This window comes from Astatotilapia calliptera, chromosome 5, assembly GCF_964374335.1.
Source record: "Astatotilapia calliptera chromosome 5, fAstCal68.1, whole genome shotgun sequence".
Lineage (NCBI taxonomy): Eukaryota > Metazoa > Chordata > Actinopteri > Cichliformes > Cichlidae > Astatotilapia > Astatotilapia calliptera.
In genome coordinates this window covers 14,527,085-14,547,290 of record NC_137426.1, presented here as the reverse complement: position 1 = coordinate 14,547,290, position 20,206 = coordinate 14,527,085, and the positions used below count along the sequence as shown (strand labels likewise).

The window sequence follows — 20,206 nt, the reverse complement described above, 5'->3', positions numbered from 1 at the left end:
GCTGCTCTGTAGTCTGTAGTCTCTTTGACATTTAACTTTTCTTATTTCCCTGTTCTATCATTCCCTTTCTATGAGAACTTTTCACTCATCTTATTTCCTGTCTGCCTTTTATCTTTCATCGATCTTTTACTTTTTTTCTTCTCTCTTGTCAATCATGTCTCTCCTTCTCCTCAGCTTCTCCTCGTTTCCTCCTCTACTGCCTTGTTCCCTTCTCCTACCCCTCAATCCTTTCCCTTCCTCTGTATGCTCTCTTCCTCATCTTTTTCCTCCAGTGAGCTGGTTCCTCCTCGTCCTGTCTCGGCAGCTCCTTTCTCACACCACCTACCGCTCCTACTGCTCTCTCTGGTGGTCTGGAAGATCCAGCGTTCCCATGACTCAATCCTCTGCTGCTACCCGGAATCAGAACCTGTCTCCTGGCTGTGTCCGGCTAGTCTCTGGCCTCTCCGGTCTGGTGCTGGCAGGGGGAGCCAGAGCAGTGAGGGGTGTTTGGGTTGTTGATGCCCCCTATTTGGGACGCAGTGCTAGGGTGGAGGGTGCGTTGTAAAACTAGCTTTAACTGCTTTATTTTTTTTAAGTGGGCATGAAAGATTCCACTTCATCTTTTATCAGTTTGTTTTGATACAGAGTAATTTTTCTGCATCACACACGCAACAAGGGAGTGCTTGGCTGCTCCTACCTACAGCAGCACCAATATAAGATTAGGGGAACTTTAGTTTTTATTTTTGTGTTATGATATTGATAAAGACAACTGGTTAAAGATGTATAAAAGCAACCCTTGTGACCCTCAAGGTAGGTGTTCTTGGGTAACTTGCACGGTTGCATTTGATCAGTAAGTTGTGAACTGGATGGTAAAGTTTGCACTGTGCAAGCAACCTCGCAGTTGTTCACTGTATGAAGGACCTTGTGTTACTTCTGATTATGTCTCTTGGAGGTCGTAGCACAGTTTAATTTGAGTTAAATTTCCTTAAACCTCCCTTTTCCTTTTCTCATTTGCCATGCCTGTCCTTACGGTCACAGCAACCGGTTCTAGTATGTTTCAGCTTTAATTTGATCTGAATAACAAATAAAATGACAAACTCATGAATGATCATGTGGTGAATCAGTCAACAAATGTAAATGTATAAATGTCTCCTTCCTCTCTTCTCAGCGATCGACATGCAGGACGTCACTGCTGAGGTCACCTCCCCCTCTGGAGCCAGTCAGCCAGCAGAGCTCGTGGCCACGGGTAACGACGCCTACTGTGTGCGCTTCGTGCCCACTGAGATGGGCGTGCACAGCGTGAGCGTCAAGTACAGGGGCGTGCACGTGCCAGGCAGCCCCTTCCAGTTCACTGTGGGGCCGCTGGGTGAGGGCGGGGCTGGCAAGGTGAGGGCCGGAGGTCCAGGACTGGAGGGAGCACTGGCAGGAGAGCCAGGTACGCACAGAACACCGGATCCAAAAGTCTGTCAAAATTAAATGTCAAAATTAAAGAAACTCATCCTGTTCCTCTGTGCCACAGCCAACACTGTTGTCAAAAAAAGGTTCACACAGTGCTACATTGGTTTTTACACAAGTACTTTTAAAATGTGGACTGATGGAGAAGGATCTGTGCCTTGTGAATTTTCAGTTTTCTTGTATCTTTTCACCAGCTGAATTCACGATCTGGACGAGAGAGGCAGGAGCTGGTGGTCTGTCGGTTGCCGTGGAGGGACCCAGCAGGGCTGAGATCTCCTTCGATGACCGCAAGGACGGATCCTGCGGCATTTCTTATGTCGCTCAGGAGCCTGGTAGATGATTCACACACGCTCACGCTTTACCTGCTGGCTGTTTGCTGATGTGTTAGACTGAGTTTCCTTCTTCCCGCCTCCTTTTCCAGGTGATTATGAGGTTTCGGTGAAGTTTAACGACCAGCACATACCCGACAGCCCCTACCTGGTTCCTGTTGTCGCTCCAGTGAACGATGCCCGTCGCCTCTCTGTTGCAGGTCTTCAGGTGAGGCACGAGGAGACACCTCCACACCCAGCCTGCCCTGCTTGATTAAAGGGTGCTGATGAGGCAGTTGCATAAAAATGTGACTTCATTACCAAAGCAAGGACTCGAATGGTTTGGGCTGTTAATCATTGATTTTAAATTGGATTCAAAGCGACATCTTAAACAGCCCGAGTCAGTCGATCCTCAACAGCTGCACAGATACTCAAGTTAAACTAAAGTTCTTTATGCAACTGCTCTCATGGATATGACCGCAGCCAGGCAAACGCATACAGTTTCCACTTTGACTAAAAAAAGGGTTCAGTCCGCTTTAGGTTCACTTGGTGTCTTGAGTGGGTTTACTCATTTTAGTTTAGCTCTTATTAATTGTTTGAAAGTGTTCAGTTTTTAGTATTTAATGTAATTATAATACAGGTGTGGGTTTGTCAGGTGTGGACTTTTAGATACTACAGTATAAACATGGTAATTGGGGTTTGAATGGCAGACATCCCAGCAAAGCTTCCAGATGCTTGTTGGGTTGAAGGACTTTATCATGTAGACGATGAAGAAATTTCTTTTATAAATTGAGTTTTATGTGCATTTTATCTTAAGGGTGGCCACTGTTTCACAGGTTTGTACTAGATATATTATGTAAAGTAAAAAGCTCTTTCGAGTGGCTGAGTTTGGGTACCTGTGGTCAGGAAGTCGTCCGTGCAGTTTTGCCTGGCTCTGGTCATCCCTCGCTTTGTCTGGTGTGGAACTGTTGGTGTTTCTCTTGTGTTTCATTTAAAGGCTTTTAACAGTACAATCATCCGTTTCATCAGCTCCTGGGTGTCCCAGCTGCAGCAGACAGACTTCCTTGTGTCTTCTTAGAGACTGTAGTTTGTTTTTGTCTATCGCTTGAGACATTCTTCTGCTCTGAGTCTGCATTATTTATGTTTGTTCATTTTGGCTCTTGCAGTTCAGACAGAAGATAAAGATCTCGGTTCTTAATGAGAATAATGAATCACTGCTGTAAGACCAAGGAGATGGAAACACTTTAAACCAAAAAGTAGATCAGCTTTATGACATTTTTTCCTCATAATAAGACTAATCTACTGACAGTCTAACCCTTCTGAGTCTGTCTGCTGGAGTTGCACTAAGTGGAGCTCAGGTAAGAGTAGAGCAGAGGATATGCACTGAAGTTATTTGTCTTTAGCACTCTGATCTTCAAAAACCAGAGTGTGTGTGTTTAAGATGTTTTTCCTGTTCGTCAAATGTCCGTCCTGTACACTGACTTTGTGCGAAACCGACAGGAGTCTGGTCTGAAGGTGAATCACCCAGCATCCTTTGCGGTGCGTCTAAATGGAGCCAAAGGCAAGATGGATGCCAAAGTCCACAGTCCCTCTGGAGCTCTGGAGAAGTGTGTTGTCACAGAGCTGGAAAGAGGTGTGTGTGTGTGTGTGTGTGTGTGTGTGTGTGTGTGTGTGTGTGTGTGTGTGTGTGTGCCTGTTTTTGTTGGTTTTTTTTGTTTGTTTTTTGTTGTTGTTTATTTTTTTTAATTGTAAAGGTGATTTCCAGAGGATTTATGGAAACTTCAATAAGAACAAAGGCACATACTATGAAATCGCTGCAGCTAACAGACCCTTCTGTACTGTCTTCTAGACAAGTACGCTATCCGGTTCATCCCCAGGGAGAATGGCGTCCACACCATTGATGTCAAATTCAATGGCTCTCACATCCCGGGAAGTCCTTTCCAGGTCCGAGTCGGGGAACCAGGACAGACTGGAGAGCCTGGTTTGGTTTCAGCATACGGATCAGGACTGGAGAGAGGAACAACAGGTGAGTAACTGTTTTACCTGCTGCAGCCTTAAATCTTTCACTTCATAACTGCTGTGAGCCTGTTTAGAGCATAAAGTTGAGCAAAGTTCAGTGTGATTTATCCACTGCTCGGTTTTACCAGCTTGGAGTTGTTCAACAAAACATCACTTCTTAAATCTTGCAGGTACCCAGTCAGAGTTCATCATTAACAACACTAAGGCAGGCCCCGGGTCCTTGGCTGTGACCATCGAGGGCCCGTCAAAAGTAAAGATGGACTGTCAGGAGGTTCCCGAAGGCTACAAGGTGCAGTACACTCCCATGGCACCTGGAAACTACCTGATCAGCATTAAATACGGAGGCCCAAACCACATCACTGGGAGTCCCTTCAAGGCCAAAGTCACAGGTAAAATGCTGCTCTTAGTTAAAGCTGGTTACAAATGTTCCGTGATTCAGATTTGGATCACTTTTCAAGTTCATCCAAGCCCAAATTCTGGTTTTAAAGCAATATAAACTGCTGGATCGAAAACTGCAGACTTCACATAACCTCTCTGGCAGTGGTTCATAACAAGAAATGGCTGTTGAATCTGCCTGCACCACATGGTAAAGTTAAACTTTTTTCCTGCCTTTCAGGTCCTCGCCTTGTGAATGTAACAAACGCCAGCGAGACATCAACCCTGACACTGGATCCGGCAATTCGGGCATCCAGCAGCTTCACGCAGAGCGCCATGCCCAGGCTGGGTGACTCCGATGCCAGCAAGGTGGTGAGCCGAGGAGCTGGCCTGAGCAAGGGCTTTGTGGGCCAGAGGAGCAACTTCACTGTCGACTGCAGCAAAGCAGGTACGGAGGAACTGCGTGTAGAAGCCATCTTTTAAGAGAATAACTTAAGTATTTCCTTTCAGTGCACAGGTTAAAACTCACAAAGATGAAAAGTCACATATTTAAAGATTAATTTGCTATCATACATGTTCTTCTACCTCCTCCCAGGTAAGAACATGCTTTTGGTGGGTGTGCACGGCCCACAGGTCCCCTGTGATGAGGTGCTGGTCAAACACATGGGCAACCTGCAGTACAACGTCAGCTACGTGCTGAAGGAACGGGGCAACTACATCCTGGTGGTCAAGTGGGGTGAGGACCACATCCCGGGCTCCCCCTTCCACGTCGCCGTCCCCTGATGAGCCAAGAAACTTTCCGTCTCTCCTCCGGCACCATTTTGCATCCCCATTTGAGTTAAGACAGATTGGCTGCACTACAAATAACTGTCCAGTGAACAAGCTGCTGAGCAACGTTTTCTCTGCTAACTTTGTTTTCAGCTCAAATCAGATGATTTTTGAGGATTTTCTGAAGCAACTCATTTACATTTTGAAATGTTTCTCCTTGATATAGAACAATGTCAGAATTAAAAAAAAAAAAACATTAGAGAAAATAAATGCACCACTGAGTAGAGACTTTGAACTCTTAGACACTTTTCTGGTAGTGAATCATTGAAGGGGAATGGTAGATGTACTCTAGTTTACTAGATTGAACTGACTGAAGGTAAAAGATCTAAAATCTGTCGATTTTAAAACTGCCCTGCAATTTTCAATTGGCTCATTTTGCACTTGAATTTTTATCCTAGATTCGTGAATTAACGTTTGCTGGTTTTACACAGGTAGTTAATGCACCTGCACATCAGCTGGTATTGAACTGAATATGTTAAGTTTGAAGTGAAACGAGTAGATCCGAAGCTTTTAAATACCTATGTGCAAAAAGATATATGCATAACTGGAATTTCACCTTGACATGAGGTTTCCTATAGTTTAAATGCACGATGAAGAGAATATGCTACTGGTTTAGCTGGGAACGAGCAGTTATCACCACGTCTGTGCAGAACCTTTCCTCAACAAAATTACTGAACCACTGTGATTGGAAAAAAGAAAAGTGATCATCTCAAAAAAGGAGAACTGGATTTGTCTTTGAGTTGTTTTTTTGTGTTGTCCGTGTCATTAATTTACTCCAAGACAAACTAAACTGTCAAACTGTACGCCAACTACTGATGTTTAATGTTTCTTGCGCCTAAACTAGCTGCCAGAGTCCCACGTGTACTAAAGGTTGCCATAACGAGTCAATGATTGTTTAAGATGCCTTCACACTACTGTTTCCTGCACTGTTCAACAGACTACTTAATTATGTGCTGGAGTTTAGATGTCCTCCTGTCTTCTCGCTTGTTTCTTCTTGTATTTTCATACGAGCAGATCTGACTCAGTTTTGATTGAAAACAGATCTAAGATGGAAAATTAAAGGCCAGAACTTTAGTTTTTGTGTAAATCTAAAAATCTACATGAATTTAATGTTGCCTTATCACTGCTACTTTTGATACTTAAGAGATGAAAGTTGTGGGGTTCTTTTGTTTGTGGGGTTTAAGGGGAAACTTCTCATTTTGTATTGGGGAATTGGTGTTTTAATGTGAAACTAAACCCTGAGATATGATGTACATTTGATAATTAAAATAAAGAACAGTTAGAATGTCAGAGTTAAGTGTTTCATTTCATTGATGTCATGTCTCCAGCTGTCTTCCAGTTTTATTGGATTGGCACACAATGCAAGTGGAAAGCTGCCTTTTATTTGGCAGGCAGGAGTTTTTACAACTGTCTTTAGTGCCAAATGTTGGTGTGCCTCATTTTGTATAGCAGGATTATGGTGCCATGATTTGTGCTGGAGTGACCAGAGTGGGCAGGATTAGAAATGAATAGAGGAGCAAGAGAAAAATCTATTATTTACATTGGGTTTTAAGTTTAAATTTTATCGACGCACCTATTAATTCCTCATTGTAGCATAAATTCTCTGATTGTACTCTGTCAATATCCCATAATCCACTAATTTTTCATAAACGGGATCCTCTTTCCTCAATATGTCACATGCTGTCACAAAAAATAGCTGAAAAATATATTTTAGTATTTTTGGACCAATCACAAATTAAGTACGTACTTTAAAATATCCTTTCCACCCAGAGCTAAAGAAATCCCTGCATAATGACCTTCATCTATCCAGTGCCATTTAAAGGTAAAGACTTAGTTTACAAGAAGCACATTATTGTACTTTAAAGGTAAGAGCAGAAAATCTCATTGTTTCGGGTATTATGGAAATTGCTTGGTGAGTGGTGTTTTTATTTCCCTCTTCTATTAAAAACCCATCTGTGCCTGTTGGAGCTAATGTTTGATGTGATAGTGGGGGGGCCTTAATATAAAAAATAAAGACCCACCCACCTTCACTTGATGGCAAAGGTAATTAACTATACACATTTCAGAAATCTTGGTTCTTTATTAGGAAATAATTGAAGCATGTTTCTGCCTTTATATTGTTTGACAATTTGTGTAACACATCTTATGCAGTGATTGTTGTTACTTACATGGCAACCACAGTTCTATTGTGCCTAAGGATCGTCTCAAACTGCTAAAGCAATATTTGTGGAAAAAAAATAACAGCTGTGTTAAAGGCATCATGAACAAGTTTGAAGCAAACGCACTGCCAGGAATGTCAAGTTTTAGTTTTCTAACTTTCTCCCACATTGGATGTACTATTAACGAGCTCTGATCAACTGACAGTACCTCGCAATCACTGTTAAACATTAAATAAGTGACACATCTACCATCTAAATATTTTTCGCAGTTGTTGGTTAACAAAACGCACCTTTGTTCTCGTTAAACTGCAATCTGTAGCTGGTTATCCAAACCAGAAATTTCTTCTTCCTCTGAGAAAAGCACAAGCAGTGCGAGAGAGAAGCTTCAGCTTAAAGACCGAAGACCGACACAGAGACGACGACAAGGAAAACCTGTGTTTTCAGCTTCTCTCTGAGAAAAGATGTCTTTCCAGTCCGAGGAGGATCTTTCCTGCCCCGTCTGCCATGATATCTTTAGGGATCCCATTTTCCTGTCATGCAGCCACAGCTTCTGCAAGATGTGTCTGAAGGACTGGTGGGCACAGAAGCTGGAACAGCAGTGCCCAGTCTGTAAGAATATATCTGAACAGAGTGACCCACCCTGTAACTTGGTCCTAAAGAACCACGCTGAGGCCTACTTGCAGGAGAGAGATCAGAGTGCTTCAGTGGAGTCTGAGGTTTTGTGCAGTCTGCACTTTGAGAAACTCAAACTCTTTTGTCTGGACCATCAGGAGCCAGCCTGTGTCATCTGTCGTGATTCGAGAGCACACGTCGACCACAAGTTCAAACCCATTGATGAGGCTGTGCAGGATCACAAGAAAGCGCTTCAGAAATCTCTGGAACCATTACAGGACAAACTGAAGGTCTTACAAAAAGTGCAAGAAAACTTTGATATAACACAGCAACGCATAAAATTCCAAGATCAACACACAGAGAAACAAATCAAGGAGCAGTTTAAGAAGTTTCACCAGTTTCTACACGAGGAAGAGAAGGTCAGGCTCACCGCTTTGAAGAAGGAAGAGCAAGAGAAGAGTCAGAAGATGAAGGAGAAGACTGCGGCTTTGAGCAGAGAGATGCCATCTCTTTTACAAACAATAGGAGCTGCAGAGGAAGTGCTGAGAGCTGAAGATGTCTCATTCCTGCAGAACTACAGCGCTACACTGAAAAGTGTCAAGCAGTATTCCTTAACGGATGATCCACCGCTGGTCTCAGAAGCTCTTATAGATATGGCTAAGCACCTGGGAAACCTGACTTACAACATCTGGAACAAGATGAAGGGGGTGGTTTTTTACGCTCCTGGGACTCCAAACGCTGGTCATCCAGAACGCTCCGTCTCCGAAGATCTGACCAGTGAGAGGCACCAGTCTCCTGACAAGCCAGAAAGGTATCCAATTTTTCTGTCTACAGGAATTCCCACTAAAGGGTGTGGTGGACTCCAGTAAGGTCAATATTCCTGAGAATACTAACAAAAAATCTACTGGGTTTGGGATTTAGGAGAAAAATACAAATGACTGATAGTGTTAGGATACTATTATTACCTGCTTTGATGACTTAATTCTCACTGGGTTTAATCTGATGTGGGCCATCTGATGATCTACGTTTTGGGCCTTTTTTAGTATTGGATGAAGTACATAGTCCTGTCTCTTCTTCTTTGTACATTTTATTTTGAGGTGGGTTAAAATTCACTTTCTTTTTTTTATTCAGCACCTTTCAAAATTAGACACAGTAAAAAGTTCAGCATCAGAATCTTTTTGTGTGTGATAATGAATAACTAATTTAGAGGTTGTGCTTCTGATTTGTCTATTCAACGATCAAATGAAGGCGACAGTGCAAAGGTAAAACCCTCTTAACAGGAAGAACCTTCCTGCAGAACCAGGCTCAGGGAGGGGCAGCCATCTGGTGTGACTGGGTATGGGTAAGGGGAGGAAGACGGGACAAAAGACATGCTGTGGGAGAGAGCCAGAGATTAATAATAACTAATGATTAGATGTAGAGCGGGGTATAAACACAAGGTGAGTGAAGAAGAAACACGTAGACCTATTGGAGCGTAACTAAGGGAGGATTCAGGGTCACCTGATCACACCCTAACCATAAGCTTTGCCAAAAACAAAGTTTTATGCCCAATCTTAAAAGTAGAGAGGGTTTCTGTTTACCCAGTCCAATCTGAGAGCTGGCTCCACAGAGGTGGTGCCTGAAAGCTGAAGGGTCTGCCTCCAACTCTACTTATATTATTCTGGGAACAACAAGTAAGCCTACGATGTGAGAGTAAAGTACTCTAATGGGGTGATATGGTACTATCAGGTCTTTAAGGTAAGATGAACACTGATTATTTGGGACCGTGTATGTGAGGAGATGGATTTTAAATAATATTCTGGATTTAAACGGACACCAGTAAAGAAATATCTCTTGCCAGTTGGCATAAACTGGTCAGATGGTTGTAGCTAAAATATCTGGGCATTTTCATATCTGGTTGCTGCTGTGGTTCATACTGTTGTGCCCTGAGAATCAGTCTGTGCTGATTGTCTCTGATCTTTTGGTCTCTTCAGGTTTTGGATTCTGTCCACTTACGATGCCAGCAAAGTACGAGCCAGCGGCCCTGGGCTGACTAGCAGTGTCTCTGCCACATTTCCCGCTGAGTTTAACATTGACGCTAAAGATGCTGGCCAGGGTGAACTGAGCGTGCTCGTCGTGGTCTGTATCAGACACACTTATATACATACGGTAAAACAGATATCACTTTAACTTCCATTCCTTCCTCTTCAGGACCAGGGTGGTAAAGATAAGCAGGCCAGCATCCATGACAACGGGGACGGTACATACCGGGTATCATACGTCCCCAACCGTGACGGCTGGTACACCATCATTATAAAATATGGAGGTGATGACATCCCAGCATCACCCTACAGAGTCCATGCCACATCAGCTGGTGCTGCCAGCATGTCCGCATTGAGTGGTATGTGACACAGTCTGACATCAAGCATCTCATCTTTTTACCAATTTGATTTATTTATAATGTGTCCTCCCCCAGGTCCTGACATGCATCCCACTTTGGCTTTTGGTGAGGAGATGTTTTTGTATCCCATTTCAGTGGCAGCACCGTTGGAAGAACACAGCCCTCATTTGTCGCACATTGTTGGGTTATATGGACTGCAGCAAGATCTGCAAAGTCCGCAATGGCCATGAAGCCCGCTAAAGCCAGAAGTGATTAACTGCTAAAGGGAATAGTCTGACTTTTACTTTAGAAAGACTTAAATTATTCCCATTAGTAACACAATTAAATCAATTAGCTAATGTAGTTATGAGACTAATCATTAGAGATTATATTGCTATATGAATGTTATTAAAAATGGGAAATGGTTGAATTTTTAAAAAATGATAATAACTTTATAAGGCATCTTTCTAAAGAAAGTTACAAGAGACAAAAGTAAAAGGAGATACAAATGAGTAATAAAGAGAATGAAAAATCAGCCAATTAAAGCTAATATAAAAAATAAATTACATTTAAAATGATCACTGAGACAAGATAATTTAAATAATTATGAAAGACAACAAATGCTCAGTGGAGGTGTGGAGGCACAGGAAAAGCCTGAAAGAGATACTGTTCCAAAGACAGGATTGTGGGATAGCAGAGCCTCGGCTGAGGACCTCAGGTTACGACCTGCTCGTACGATGTGAGGACATTTGAAATATACAGTGGCATGAGCCCAGATTGGACAGCAACATCAAATAAAATCTATTTTAGAAATTGATAGGTAGCCATTAATAAGTGTTGCTGTGAGTGTGTTGGACGCATCAGAACCAGTCATGATTATTCTGTCTTTTGCCCATTTAGCTGCAGGAAGTTCTATGGCATCCAGCGTTTAATTTATGGATACAGTACATTGAGTTTGGAAATGGTTCTAAAATTATCCAACAGAGTCTAGAGAGGGTATTTTCAAAAGAGGTTTTATGAGGTTTTTTTTAAGTATTTAGCTACAATCTGTTAATTCTGTTGTTGTACATTTTATCCTACTTGTGCTCAAGCCTCTGTAATACAAACATGTCACGCTTGCCAAATGTTTTCTTGCATCTTGTTCTTTAAATATCGAATCCCAAATAAAGAAAATCTCTAAAGAAATCTCCTACAAAATGATCTTCATCCATCCAGTGCATTTTAGAGTTTAACATTTGATTTAGAGCAATGAATGTGTTTCCTGTGCAGTTTATGGAAAGATCATCACACTGCTTCACACTCACACACTGGTACTCTGGAAACAAGTGTCTATGGGTGATGTTTGACAGATATTCATTAGTCCATCTCCTCCCGACTTCCTCTGACATACTGAACTCTGTGCCACGTTTTCCCAGCATGCAGATCTTTTGGGACAAATTTTCCTGGTTGAAGTGTGGGGTGGGGGGACAGAGGTAAACTGTTTGAGGTAATATGGCTCTAGGCCTCTGAAATCATCTGAAATCATGGAGGCAAGGTGGTAAGTGTATGGGTTTTTAAAAAAATAAAATAAATGACATAACATTAATTACCTATAAAACTGTGTTTTATAGCAATCAGTAGATCTGCAGACATATATGAGATCAAGGAACAAACATTCAGACAGACTGAATATTTCACTGAGTTTACCATCTGGTACAGTACATTGTTTACCCCAACAAAATTTGTCCCTTGACAAATGACTCAATATTTGTAAGTCCTCTTTGAAGGCATCGTTTTGTGCTAGTTTAATAAGCACAGGGTCAGTTGTCAGTGTTCCTGTCATGGACATTTATGGGTTTTGCTGTTTTGTCTTTTTTGGCTAGTTGCTGAATTCCCTGGATTTGCTGCTGTATGCCATTGTGGAAATGTTTACGTTTGTCAGAATTTTTTTTCTCTTTCATTACTTTTGTTTGTGGTCCTTGTTTCATGGCCTGGGGTCAGTTTACCCACTGTTTTTTGAGTTTGTTTGGACCAAAATTAATACTGTAACCATAAAAAATAATTAAACTATAAATATTTTCAAATAATATAACTAAGCAGATCCACTCAGAAAACAAACCAAAAATCAAACTGAATTAATTTTTTTTTTGGATGGAATTCAAATAAAAGCCAATTAGAAAATACAAAACTGTAATAACTCTGCTGAGAACAAAGTTCTTCAAATATCCACTTCCACCCAAAACAAGGATACAACAAAATCATGAATGTTTTCCATCCTTCACGTGCATTTTGAAGATTAAGATTTGGGTTTGAGAACAGTGAAGTGATACTAAAAAAGGAGAACATCTCTTGTTTCATGCTGTCATACCTAGCTTTTGTGGAAATGGTTCACTAAGTGGTTAACCCGTGGAAGTGTCTTTGCTGATGAATGATTGCAATCCGACCGAGCGTGGCATGATCGGCGACATGGCCGTCTCCTGTGATTTATAAAAGACTTAGAATAGCAGGTTTAAGTTTCCCATGCCTGGTGACAGGCACCAGAATGACTCCATCAATCATTCCAGTATTTTTAACTATGCTTCACATGTTAGCGAGAACATACGTGCAGCCATATGTTTTCCTTTATTATCTGAGATCCACCTAATTAAGCAGACAACTACGTATGTTTTCCTCTGTGCAGTTTGTTCTTCTAGCAATGGTCTCGCCTTTATGTCAAGTTTATGTCACTCCAGCTCCTTTTAAGATTCCGTGCTTTGACAGGAAAAACTCATAAAGTGCATTTATTAACCTGGCGTCTGGGTCAGTTCATTTAGTGGGGTTGGCTTTTAACACAGGAAGCTAAACCACTTCTCTCTTTAACTAATTATCATTCATAAACTGTGTCTGTAGACCTGCATTTAAAGTAGACGTCTCTATTGATATGAACTGGGCTGCAATGAACTGGGTGCTGCCAGGCCAGATTTTTCACTATGTGAATGAATAATAATGGCTTTGGTATGACCAAGGAATTACTAAAATGCAACTGGCATTACAACAAATTCCCACTTGTAACTTGCTGACAAGCTGGCGTTTTAAAGATTTTTCCATTTAAGCCCACTGTGAATTTCTGTGGCCAGCGCGGGGGACAAGTGAAGCAGTAAAGAGCTTGTAACCATGACCTCTAATCACCACTGAAGCTGTAATGGCTTCCATATGGCTTACACCTGGCAGCCATCTTGGCTCTAAAGGGATCAGGATAGAGCCCCTGAAAAAGAGAAAAAAAAAAGAGAAAAAAAAAAAGGAAACATGGGGCGATCGTGGCTCAAGAGTTGGGAGGTCGCCTTGTAATCGGAAGGTTGACAGTTCGAGCCCCGGCTTGGACAGTCTCGGTCGTTGTGTCCTTGGGCGAGACACTTCACCCGTTGCCTACTGGTGGTGGTCAGAGGGCCCGGTGGCACCAGTGTCCGGCAGCCTCGCCTCTGTCAGTGCGCCCCAGGGTGGCTGTGGCTACAATGTAGCTTGCCATCATCAATGTGTGTGTGATTGGGTAGATGACTGGTTGTGTAAAGCGCTTTGGGGTCCTTAGGGACTAGTAAAGCGCTATACAAATACAGGCCATTTACCATTTATCATAGGGAAAATTAACATTAAATTACCAACCAATCAGCACATTAAAGATAACAGTGATAACACAAACCTCTGGTCCTGTAGTCACGGAGATGTGATTTGATGTTACTGGATGGAACAGAATAACTAACTTGAAGAAAACTAAATAAAATATCCAGCTAATTTTTTCAGGTTTAGTCCCACTTAATCCAGTTTGTCAACAAAACCAACCGAGCAGGTATTGGTGCAAATGTTTATTGAGAATAGGATGTCTACATGATAACTTGTGTTATAAAACCTATTACATCATCAGTTTTCCCCTGATAAATCATCCATATTACAGTGCAGGAAACCAAAACAAATACAAGCTGCACTCAAATGACAACACCTGGAACTAACAGGAACTGAAATAGAAAGAAACATTCAGAAGGAAATGAAAACGAAATGCATTGTTGGGAAAACATTTCAACATAAGAGAAATAAAGAGCTGACTCGCTATAGTGTAAAGTATTTTAGTAGCCACATATTGGATAACTGAATTCAAACATAAAAACAGACAGACCTCATACATTTAGTAGATAACATATCTGTTGACCTCCTAAAATGAAAACTGTTTAACTGGAGCAATCCACATAAATGCCAGATAATCTGTTACTTACACAAACACATCATTTTATACATTCAAGCATTAAAGCTGAGATTATCACTTCTCTTTTGTATGATTACCAAAGTGTCTCATAAACAACACAAAAGAAGGATTCATCATATTGGACTGAAATTCAATTTCAGTTGAGACTCGTTACAATCAGTCGCCCCAAGGTTTTTTAGGTTGTAACAGTTGGTATCACAGAATTTAAAAGCCACCTTACATATGGTTATAAAGCTATAAAACACCGTCCTCTGAAAAGGATTTGTACCCCAAATCTATATAAACAAACTGCCCCATTAGACTAAGCTGAATCATTTCTCTACAGTTAAATAGTATTAATATGAGATAAATGTGTCATAACTGTGAAGTGTATTTATTTATTTTAAACAAGGATAGTTTTATCATGTGAGCTCTCTAACTAGTTGTCATGCAATTTGTGTGTTTATTTCCACCACTTCTGGCTTCATGGCTATAAACTACCACTCTACTTCACTGATGCGGGCAACATCTTCAGTGGGATTTTACTCAGATTACTTACGTATGGAAACATCTTCTCAGTGAAAGTGTGTGTGAAGGTGTGTATTTGTGTTTTGGTGTCAGGATCAGAGAATGACACCTTCCCCCTGTTCCAGTCCAGCTGAACTCTGACCTTCTTGACCGCCTTTAAAAAAAGAACGATGGAAGACTCTGGCAGGGAGCGCACGGTGTATTCACCTTTATAAAACCCTAGCCTCCATAATCCAGATTGCGGCTCTCCCTTCCTTTTGACAGACTCTGCTAACACACCGACTTTCCAGTCTGTGCTGTTTCCAACTTCAACATCCCAGCTGTGAGTGCCTGAATAAAAGCCCTCGGAGGCCATAGCAATCGGGTAGAAGTCAAACCTCTCTGGATTGTCGGGAAGCTGCCGTTTCTCACTGACGCTCACACCGGTCAGATCTTCAGAGATGAGGAGATTTGGCTGGGCAGAGTTTGGGTCCAGAATCCCAGGAGAGTAGGAGACCATCTTCTTCATCTTGTTCCAGATGTTGTAACCCAGGTTGCCCAGGTGTTTGGCCACATCTATCAGAGCTTCTGAGACCAGCTGTGGGTCATCCAGCTGGGGGTACAGCTGGACCATGTTCATTGTACCCTTGTAGTCCTGCAGAAAAGCGACGTTTTCAGCTTTCAGCTCCTCCTCTGCAGCTCTGATTGTGGCCGAAAGAGCTGCCATCTCTCTGCTCAGAGCAGCAATCTTCTCCTTCATCTGCTGACTCTTCTCTTGCTCTTCTATATTCAGAACAGCCAGCCTGGTCTTCTCTTCCTCATCTAGAAACTGGTGAAACTTCTTAAACTGCTCCTTGATCTGCTTCTCTGTTTGTTGAGCCTGGGTCTTAATGTGTTGCTCTGTTATATCAAAGTTTCCCTTCGCTTTTTGTAAGACCTTCAGTTTGTCCTGTAATGGTTTTAGGGATTTCTGAAGCTCTTCCTTGTGATCCTGCGCGGCCTCATCGATGGGCCAGAACTTGTGGTCGACGTGTGCTCTCGAATCACGACAGATGACACAGGCTGGCTCCTGATGGTCCAGACAAAAGAGTTTGAGTTTCTCAAAGTGCAGACAGCACAAAACCTCAGACCCTGCCGAAGCGCTCTGATTTTTCTTTTTTAAGTAGGCCTCAGCGAGGTTCTTTAGGACCAAGTTACAGGGTGGGTCACTCTGCTCTGACATTTTCTTACAGACTGGGCACTGCTGTTCCAGCTTCTGTGCCCAGCAGTTCTTCAAACAAGTCTTGCAGAAGCTGTGGCTGCATGACAGGAAAACAGGATCCCTAAAGATGTTATGGCAGACGGGACAGGAAAGATCCTCCTCGGACTGGAAAGACATCTTTTCTCAGAGAGAAGCTGAAAATGCACCGAACAGAATTGTATAACAGGAAGGCGGCCAGGTTTACTTTCACTTTTGGTTTGTGTTATAAACATAATATTTCGTCTCCTTAGAAGGGAACAAATGAACTCTTACCTTAACTATACTAGTTTCGCCTTGTTTTCCTTTCTCTGTTTTGATTTTAACCTTGAGATAAATTTCTCACCCAGACAACGCTTTTGTTTTTCTCAGAGGAAGAACGCCCAGGCTTCCTTTTTTGTTTTGTTTTTTTACCCATAGCTGAAAGAGCGTAGTCAGGTGGGCGGAGACAAAGGTGTGACCTGTTTTAAAGTGCTCCTAAACTATTCCCATTTTAAAGCTTTTTCAGCAGTACAGTAGTTCAGACATGGAAACAGACAAAAAATAAACTCAACAATAACAACAGCTGTCTTATTAAATTAAAGATTGTGGAGGTATGTAAAGACTACAGGAGAGGCCTCAATATGTCTCACTCCAACTTTATTAACGGCTTCACTAGAACTCCGTATACAAAAAGCGCCAAACCTCCACCCCATCACTTCCCTTAACCTTGGGTGTGAGTGGAGCCACCTGGTGGTCCGACCCCCCACCCCAAACACACGTGAACGAGGCTGGTGTAGGCGGGCAGGACAGGCAGTCGGTTGGAGGGTGCTCCTGGGGGAAAACCAGAGTCCATTCACCCCGTGGCAGGAGGGCGGCCAGAAGAAGAAAAGGATGAGGAGGGGCTCTAACTGATAATGAACATAACTACAGGCTTGGAGGTCCTAAAAGTCAGGTATAAAAGGAACGGTCTGGGGGTTTAGAACACATTTTGTGTAATTATAACAATGTGATTTATGACCCTGTTACACAGACATTCAGTGTAATACAATCAATTCACTGATCTTAATGTTCTCAGGTAGGATGGCTCAAAATACTTGTAACAATCAGAGTAACAAAATGAGTATTAAAACAAGAAAAAAGAAGAAAAACCAACAAAAATGTTTTAATTATTCAGCTGTGAGGTCATTTTTTAATAAAAGAGATTTGTTGCATATTTAGTCTTTTAGGGACTCATCATGTGAACATGATTCATACTTTCAGCTTTTTGAATAAAAGGCAGTTTTATTTTCTATTGCAGCCCCAAATGTAATATTATCAGACAAGATTACTTTGTACTTTGAAAGTCTGTATGGATTTATTTACACATTTCAACTAAATGTTGAATTTGGGGGTTTTACCTTAAGAGCTAAAAAAAGATCATTTTTTGACATTTGAAACATTTACATCTTCAAAAACTCTGAGGCCAAATGTACAACACTGAATTGTTTACACCGAGTCAAACCTGCTTCATCAAAGGGGTTCAGTGTTCCTTTGGGTCAAAGGGTCCACTGATTTATCCGTGTTCACCTCTTTAAGTTCACTTTGTGTTTGTCTCCACCTAGTGGTCGATGAGAATTACTGCAAATCAGTTCAATCATTTACCTTCTACCAGACAAAAGCTCTTCTCAATACTCAGTTAAAATGCAACAGAGTAACCAGAGAAAAAATGAATTCAAAATGAAATATATTTACCGTTTAGAAGATAACAAACAGCTGCAAATATTGTTAGTTTGATAAAAAATAGTCTACTTCATGTGTTGCAGCCAGTGTTTTTGACAGTCACAACCTCATAATACAACCTTTTGTTTGTACTTATAGTGTCTAAGTGATCTGTCTCTGTATGACACTAAGGTGTTATACAAGTTTGTGTATGCACCATAAAATAGGGCTGTGTAATCCTGTGTTCCTTTTTATTCTGTTGTACTTACCTTTCTTTATCGCTGTGGCCACTTTCACTGACAGCTGCAGCCAATCCCTCTGTGCTTGACTAATTGAACTGGACCTAACTACTCTGTGCTCTTAGTGCCTTTTTAGCATTTTAATAGAATTAGCTATCAGATCATTTTCAGTGCAGAACAAAATATCATTTGTTTTATGGATTTTATGGTCCAATTTTGTTGAGCTAATATTTCTTTTTAGTTTGTTGTTTATCAGCTTTAATTAGCAGGAAAGAACTGCTTTGCGCAGTTTTTGCAGTTTGCAACCAACCTAGTATTTTATAGGTTTTAGGGTTTTTTTTACACTTGAAGGGAAAACATTGGTATGTGGCTATAGTGTCAGTCATCATCATCATCATCATCATCATCATCAACATCATGAATAACATCATCGTCGTCATCAAGAATGCCATTAACTGTTTCACCACCTTGATCGTGATCTCCTTCACTATCAGAGTCTGCACTGTCATGAGACACTCGTGGTAATATCTTCAATGGCAGTTCGTTCTTGGTGTAAACAAATGGAAAAAGTTTCTGAGTGAAAGTGTGTGTGAAGGTGTAAATGTTGATGTCAGGATCAGAGAATGACAGCTTCCCGCTTTTCCAGTCCAGGCAAACTCGGATCCTCTGGAGCTTTTTCTTTGGATGAAAGGAGGACGAATCTAGTGGGGAACGTATGAAATAACTACCCTTACTGAACCACACAGCCCACAATCGACACTTAAAGTCTGTTTGTCCCTTTCTTTTAGTTGATTCTTCAGCCACACCAACTAGCCAGTTTGGACTGTCTCCAACTTCAACATCCCAGCTGTGAGTCCCTGAGTCGAAACACTCTGAGCCCAGGACGATCGGATAGCCATCAAACCTCTCTGGATTGTCAGGAAGCTGCTGCCTCTCTCCAAGGCTCACACTGGTCAGATCTTCAGATATGGAGAGGTGTGATTCAGCTGTGTTTGGATCCAGGATCACAGGGGAGTAGGAGACCATTTTCTTCATCTTGTTCCAGACGTTGTAGGTCAGGTTGCCCAGGTGTTTGGCCACATCTATCAGAGCTCCTGACACCAGCTGTGGATCATCCAGCTGGGGGCACTGCTGGACTCTGCTCACTGCAGCCTTGTAGTTCTGCAGGAAAGCAATGTCTCGTGCTCTCAGCTCCTCCTCTGTGGCTCTGATTGTTTCTGAGAGACTTGCTATCTCTCTGCTCAGAGCTGCAATCATTTCACTCATACTCGCACTCTTCTCCTCCTCTTCCTCTCTCAGAGCAGTGATCCTGGCCTCCTCTTCCTCTTGCAGAAACTGGTGAAGCTTCTTAAACTGCTCCTTGATCTGCCTCTTTGCGTGAAAGGCCTGAACCTTAATGTGTTCTGCTGTTTGAACAAAGTTTCCTTTAACTCGTTCAAAGGCCTTCAGTTTGTCCTGTAAGGGTTTCAGTGAGATCTGGAGCTCCTTTCTGTGATCCTGCGCAGCCTCATCAATGGGTCTGAATCTGTGGTTGCTGTGAGTTTTTGAGTCTCTGCAGATGAGACACGCTGGCTCCTGATGGTCCAGACAGAAGAGTTTGAGTTTCTCCGAGTGCAGACCGCAGAGCGACTCGGACTCTGCTGAAGCACTCTGATTTGTCTCCAGCAAGAAGTTCTCACACAGGTTCTTTAACACCAAGTTACAGGGTGGGTTTTTCTTTTTAGATGCACTCTTACAAACAGGACACTGGCGTATTTCTTTCTTTCTCCACCATCTTTTCAGGCAGTTTCTACAAAAGCTGTGGCTGCACGACAGAACAACAGGGTCTCTGAATATGTCTCGACAAACGGGGCAGGACAGCTCTTCTTGGATTCCAGACGACATTTTATCTGTGACTGACGCTGTTAACAAACCACACAAACAGGAAGTTAGAAACTTACTAATCTATAGAAGGTACTTCCACATTTTTAGGGCTCTAAAAACTCACGTAAACGAGGTGAAGTAATCCCAAATCTCTTCTCCTTCTGTGGGTTTTGTCTTCTGGTGAATAATATTGAATTTTTTTTTACAGAGTTTGAAGTTTCCCCTCAGTTGAAAAAGATCTGCTTCCTCTTTTTAGTAACGTAAGTCAGGAAACACGTGGAGCGCGCTCATACGTCAGAGGTGCTACATCACTTTAAATTTGTTTATAGTATTGAAGATATCAGTTAAAGAGACAGCATCATCTTCCGTGGATTATTTTAGCCTCTATCCACCA

The 20,206-nt window shown here is 41.9% G+C and overlaps 4 protein-coding genes across 11 annotated transcripts in view; 2 read left to right on the top strand and 2 right to left on the bottom strand.

The window, feature by feature from the left end:
- flnba (filamin B a) overlaps positions 1-6,254 on the top strand; it is a 63,840-nt gene extending 57,586 nt beyond the window's left edge. For 4 of the 8 annotated variants that reach the window (XM_080301215.1, XM_080301214.1, XM_080301212.1 and 1 more), the window contains 9 exons: positions 1,018-1,029; positions 1,148-1,414; positions 1,629-1,766; positions 1,856-1,971; positions 3,243-3,375; positions 3,592-3,768; positions 3,932-4,150; positions 4,378-4,584; positions 4,732-6,254. In XM_080301215.1, coding sequence (XP_080157341.1) covers positions 1,018-1,029; positions 1,148-1,414; positions 1,629-1,766; positions 1,856-1,971; positions 3,243-3,375; positions 3,592-3,768; positions 3,932-4,150; positions 4,378-4,584; positions 4,732-4,919 — 1,457 coding nt within the window. In that variant the 3' untranslated portion in view covers positions 4,920-6,254. The remainder of the gene's footprint in view (positions 1-1,017; positions 1,030-1,147; positions 1,415-1,628; positions 1,767-1,855; positions 1,972-3,242; positions 3,376-3,591; positions 3,769-3,931; positions 4,151-4,377; positions 4,585-4,731) is intronic. The other 4 variants (XM_026167367.2, XM_026167366.2, XM_026167364.2 and 1 more) reach the window with 1 other exon arrangement.
- Positions 6,255-7,324: 1,070 nt separating this feature from the next.
- LOC113021666 (E3 ubiquitin-protein ligase TRIM35-like) lies at positions 7,325-11,279 on the top strand. Its single transcript, XM_026166365.2, has 4 exons — positions 7,325-8,546; positions 9,709-9,853; positions 9,926-10,115; positions 10,191-11,279. Exons 1-4 carry the CDS (start codon positions 7,585-7,587, stop codon positions 10,343-10,345), a joined length of 1,452 nt encoding a protein of 483 aa, XP_026022150.2. The 5' UTR covers positions 7,325-7,584; the 3' UTR covers positions 10,346-11,279.
- A 2,618-nt stretch (positions 11,280-13,897) lies between these two features.
- Positions 13,898-16,480, bottom strand: LOC113021664 (E3 ubiquitin-protein ligase TRIM39-like). The gene is made up of 2 exons (XM_026166364.2): positions 16,307-16,480; positions 13,898-16,188 (listed from the first exon to the last, which is right to left on the bottom strand). The coding sequence occupies exon 2, from the start codon at positions 16,169-16,171 to the stop codon at positions 14,792-14,794; it is 1,380 nt and encodes a 459-aa protein (XP_026022149.2). The 5' UTR covers positions 16,172-16,188; positions 16,307-16,480; the 3' UTR covers positions 13,898-14,791.
- Positions 16,481-17,158: 678 nt separating this feature from the next.
- LOC113022213 (zinc-binding protein A33-like) lies at positions 17,159-20,206 on the bottom strand. Its single transcript, XM_026167362.2, has 2 exons — positions 19,937-20,206; positions 17,159-19,850 (listed from the first exon to the last, which is right to left on the bottom strand). Exon 2 carries the CDS (start codon positions 19,831-19,833, stop codon positions 18,328-18,330), a length of 1,506 nt encoding a protein of 501 aa, XP_026023147.2. The 5' UTR covers positions 19,834-19,850; positions 19,937-20,206; the 3' UTR covers positions 17,159-18,327.

Bases quoted from the DNA above. Each gene is read 5' to 3' on its own strand.
- LOC113021666 (XM_026166365.2), top strand. From the start codon at position 7,585: ATGTCTTTCCAGTCCGAGGAGGATCTTTCCTGCCCCGTCTGCCATGAT. The intron at 8,547-9,708 runs GTATCCAATTTT...TGGTCTCTTCAG, and splicing joins TCTCCTGACAAGCCAGAAAG to GTTTTGGATTCTGTCCACTT. The intron at 10,116-10,190 runs GTATGTGACACA...GTCCTCCCCCAG, and splicing joins CAGCATGTCCGCATTGAGTG to GTCCTGACATGCATCCCACT.
- LOC113021664 (XM_026166364.2), bottom strand. From the start codon at position 16,171: ATGTCTTTCCAGTCCGAGGAGGATCTTTCCTGTCCCGTCTGCCATAAC.
- LOC113022213 (XM_026167362.2), bottom strand. From the start codon at position 19,833: ATGTCGTCTGGAATCCAAGAAGAGCTGTCCTGCCCCGTTTGTCGAGAC.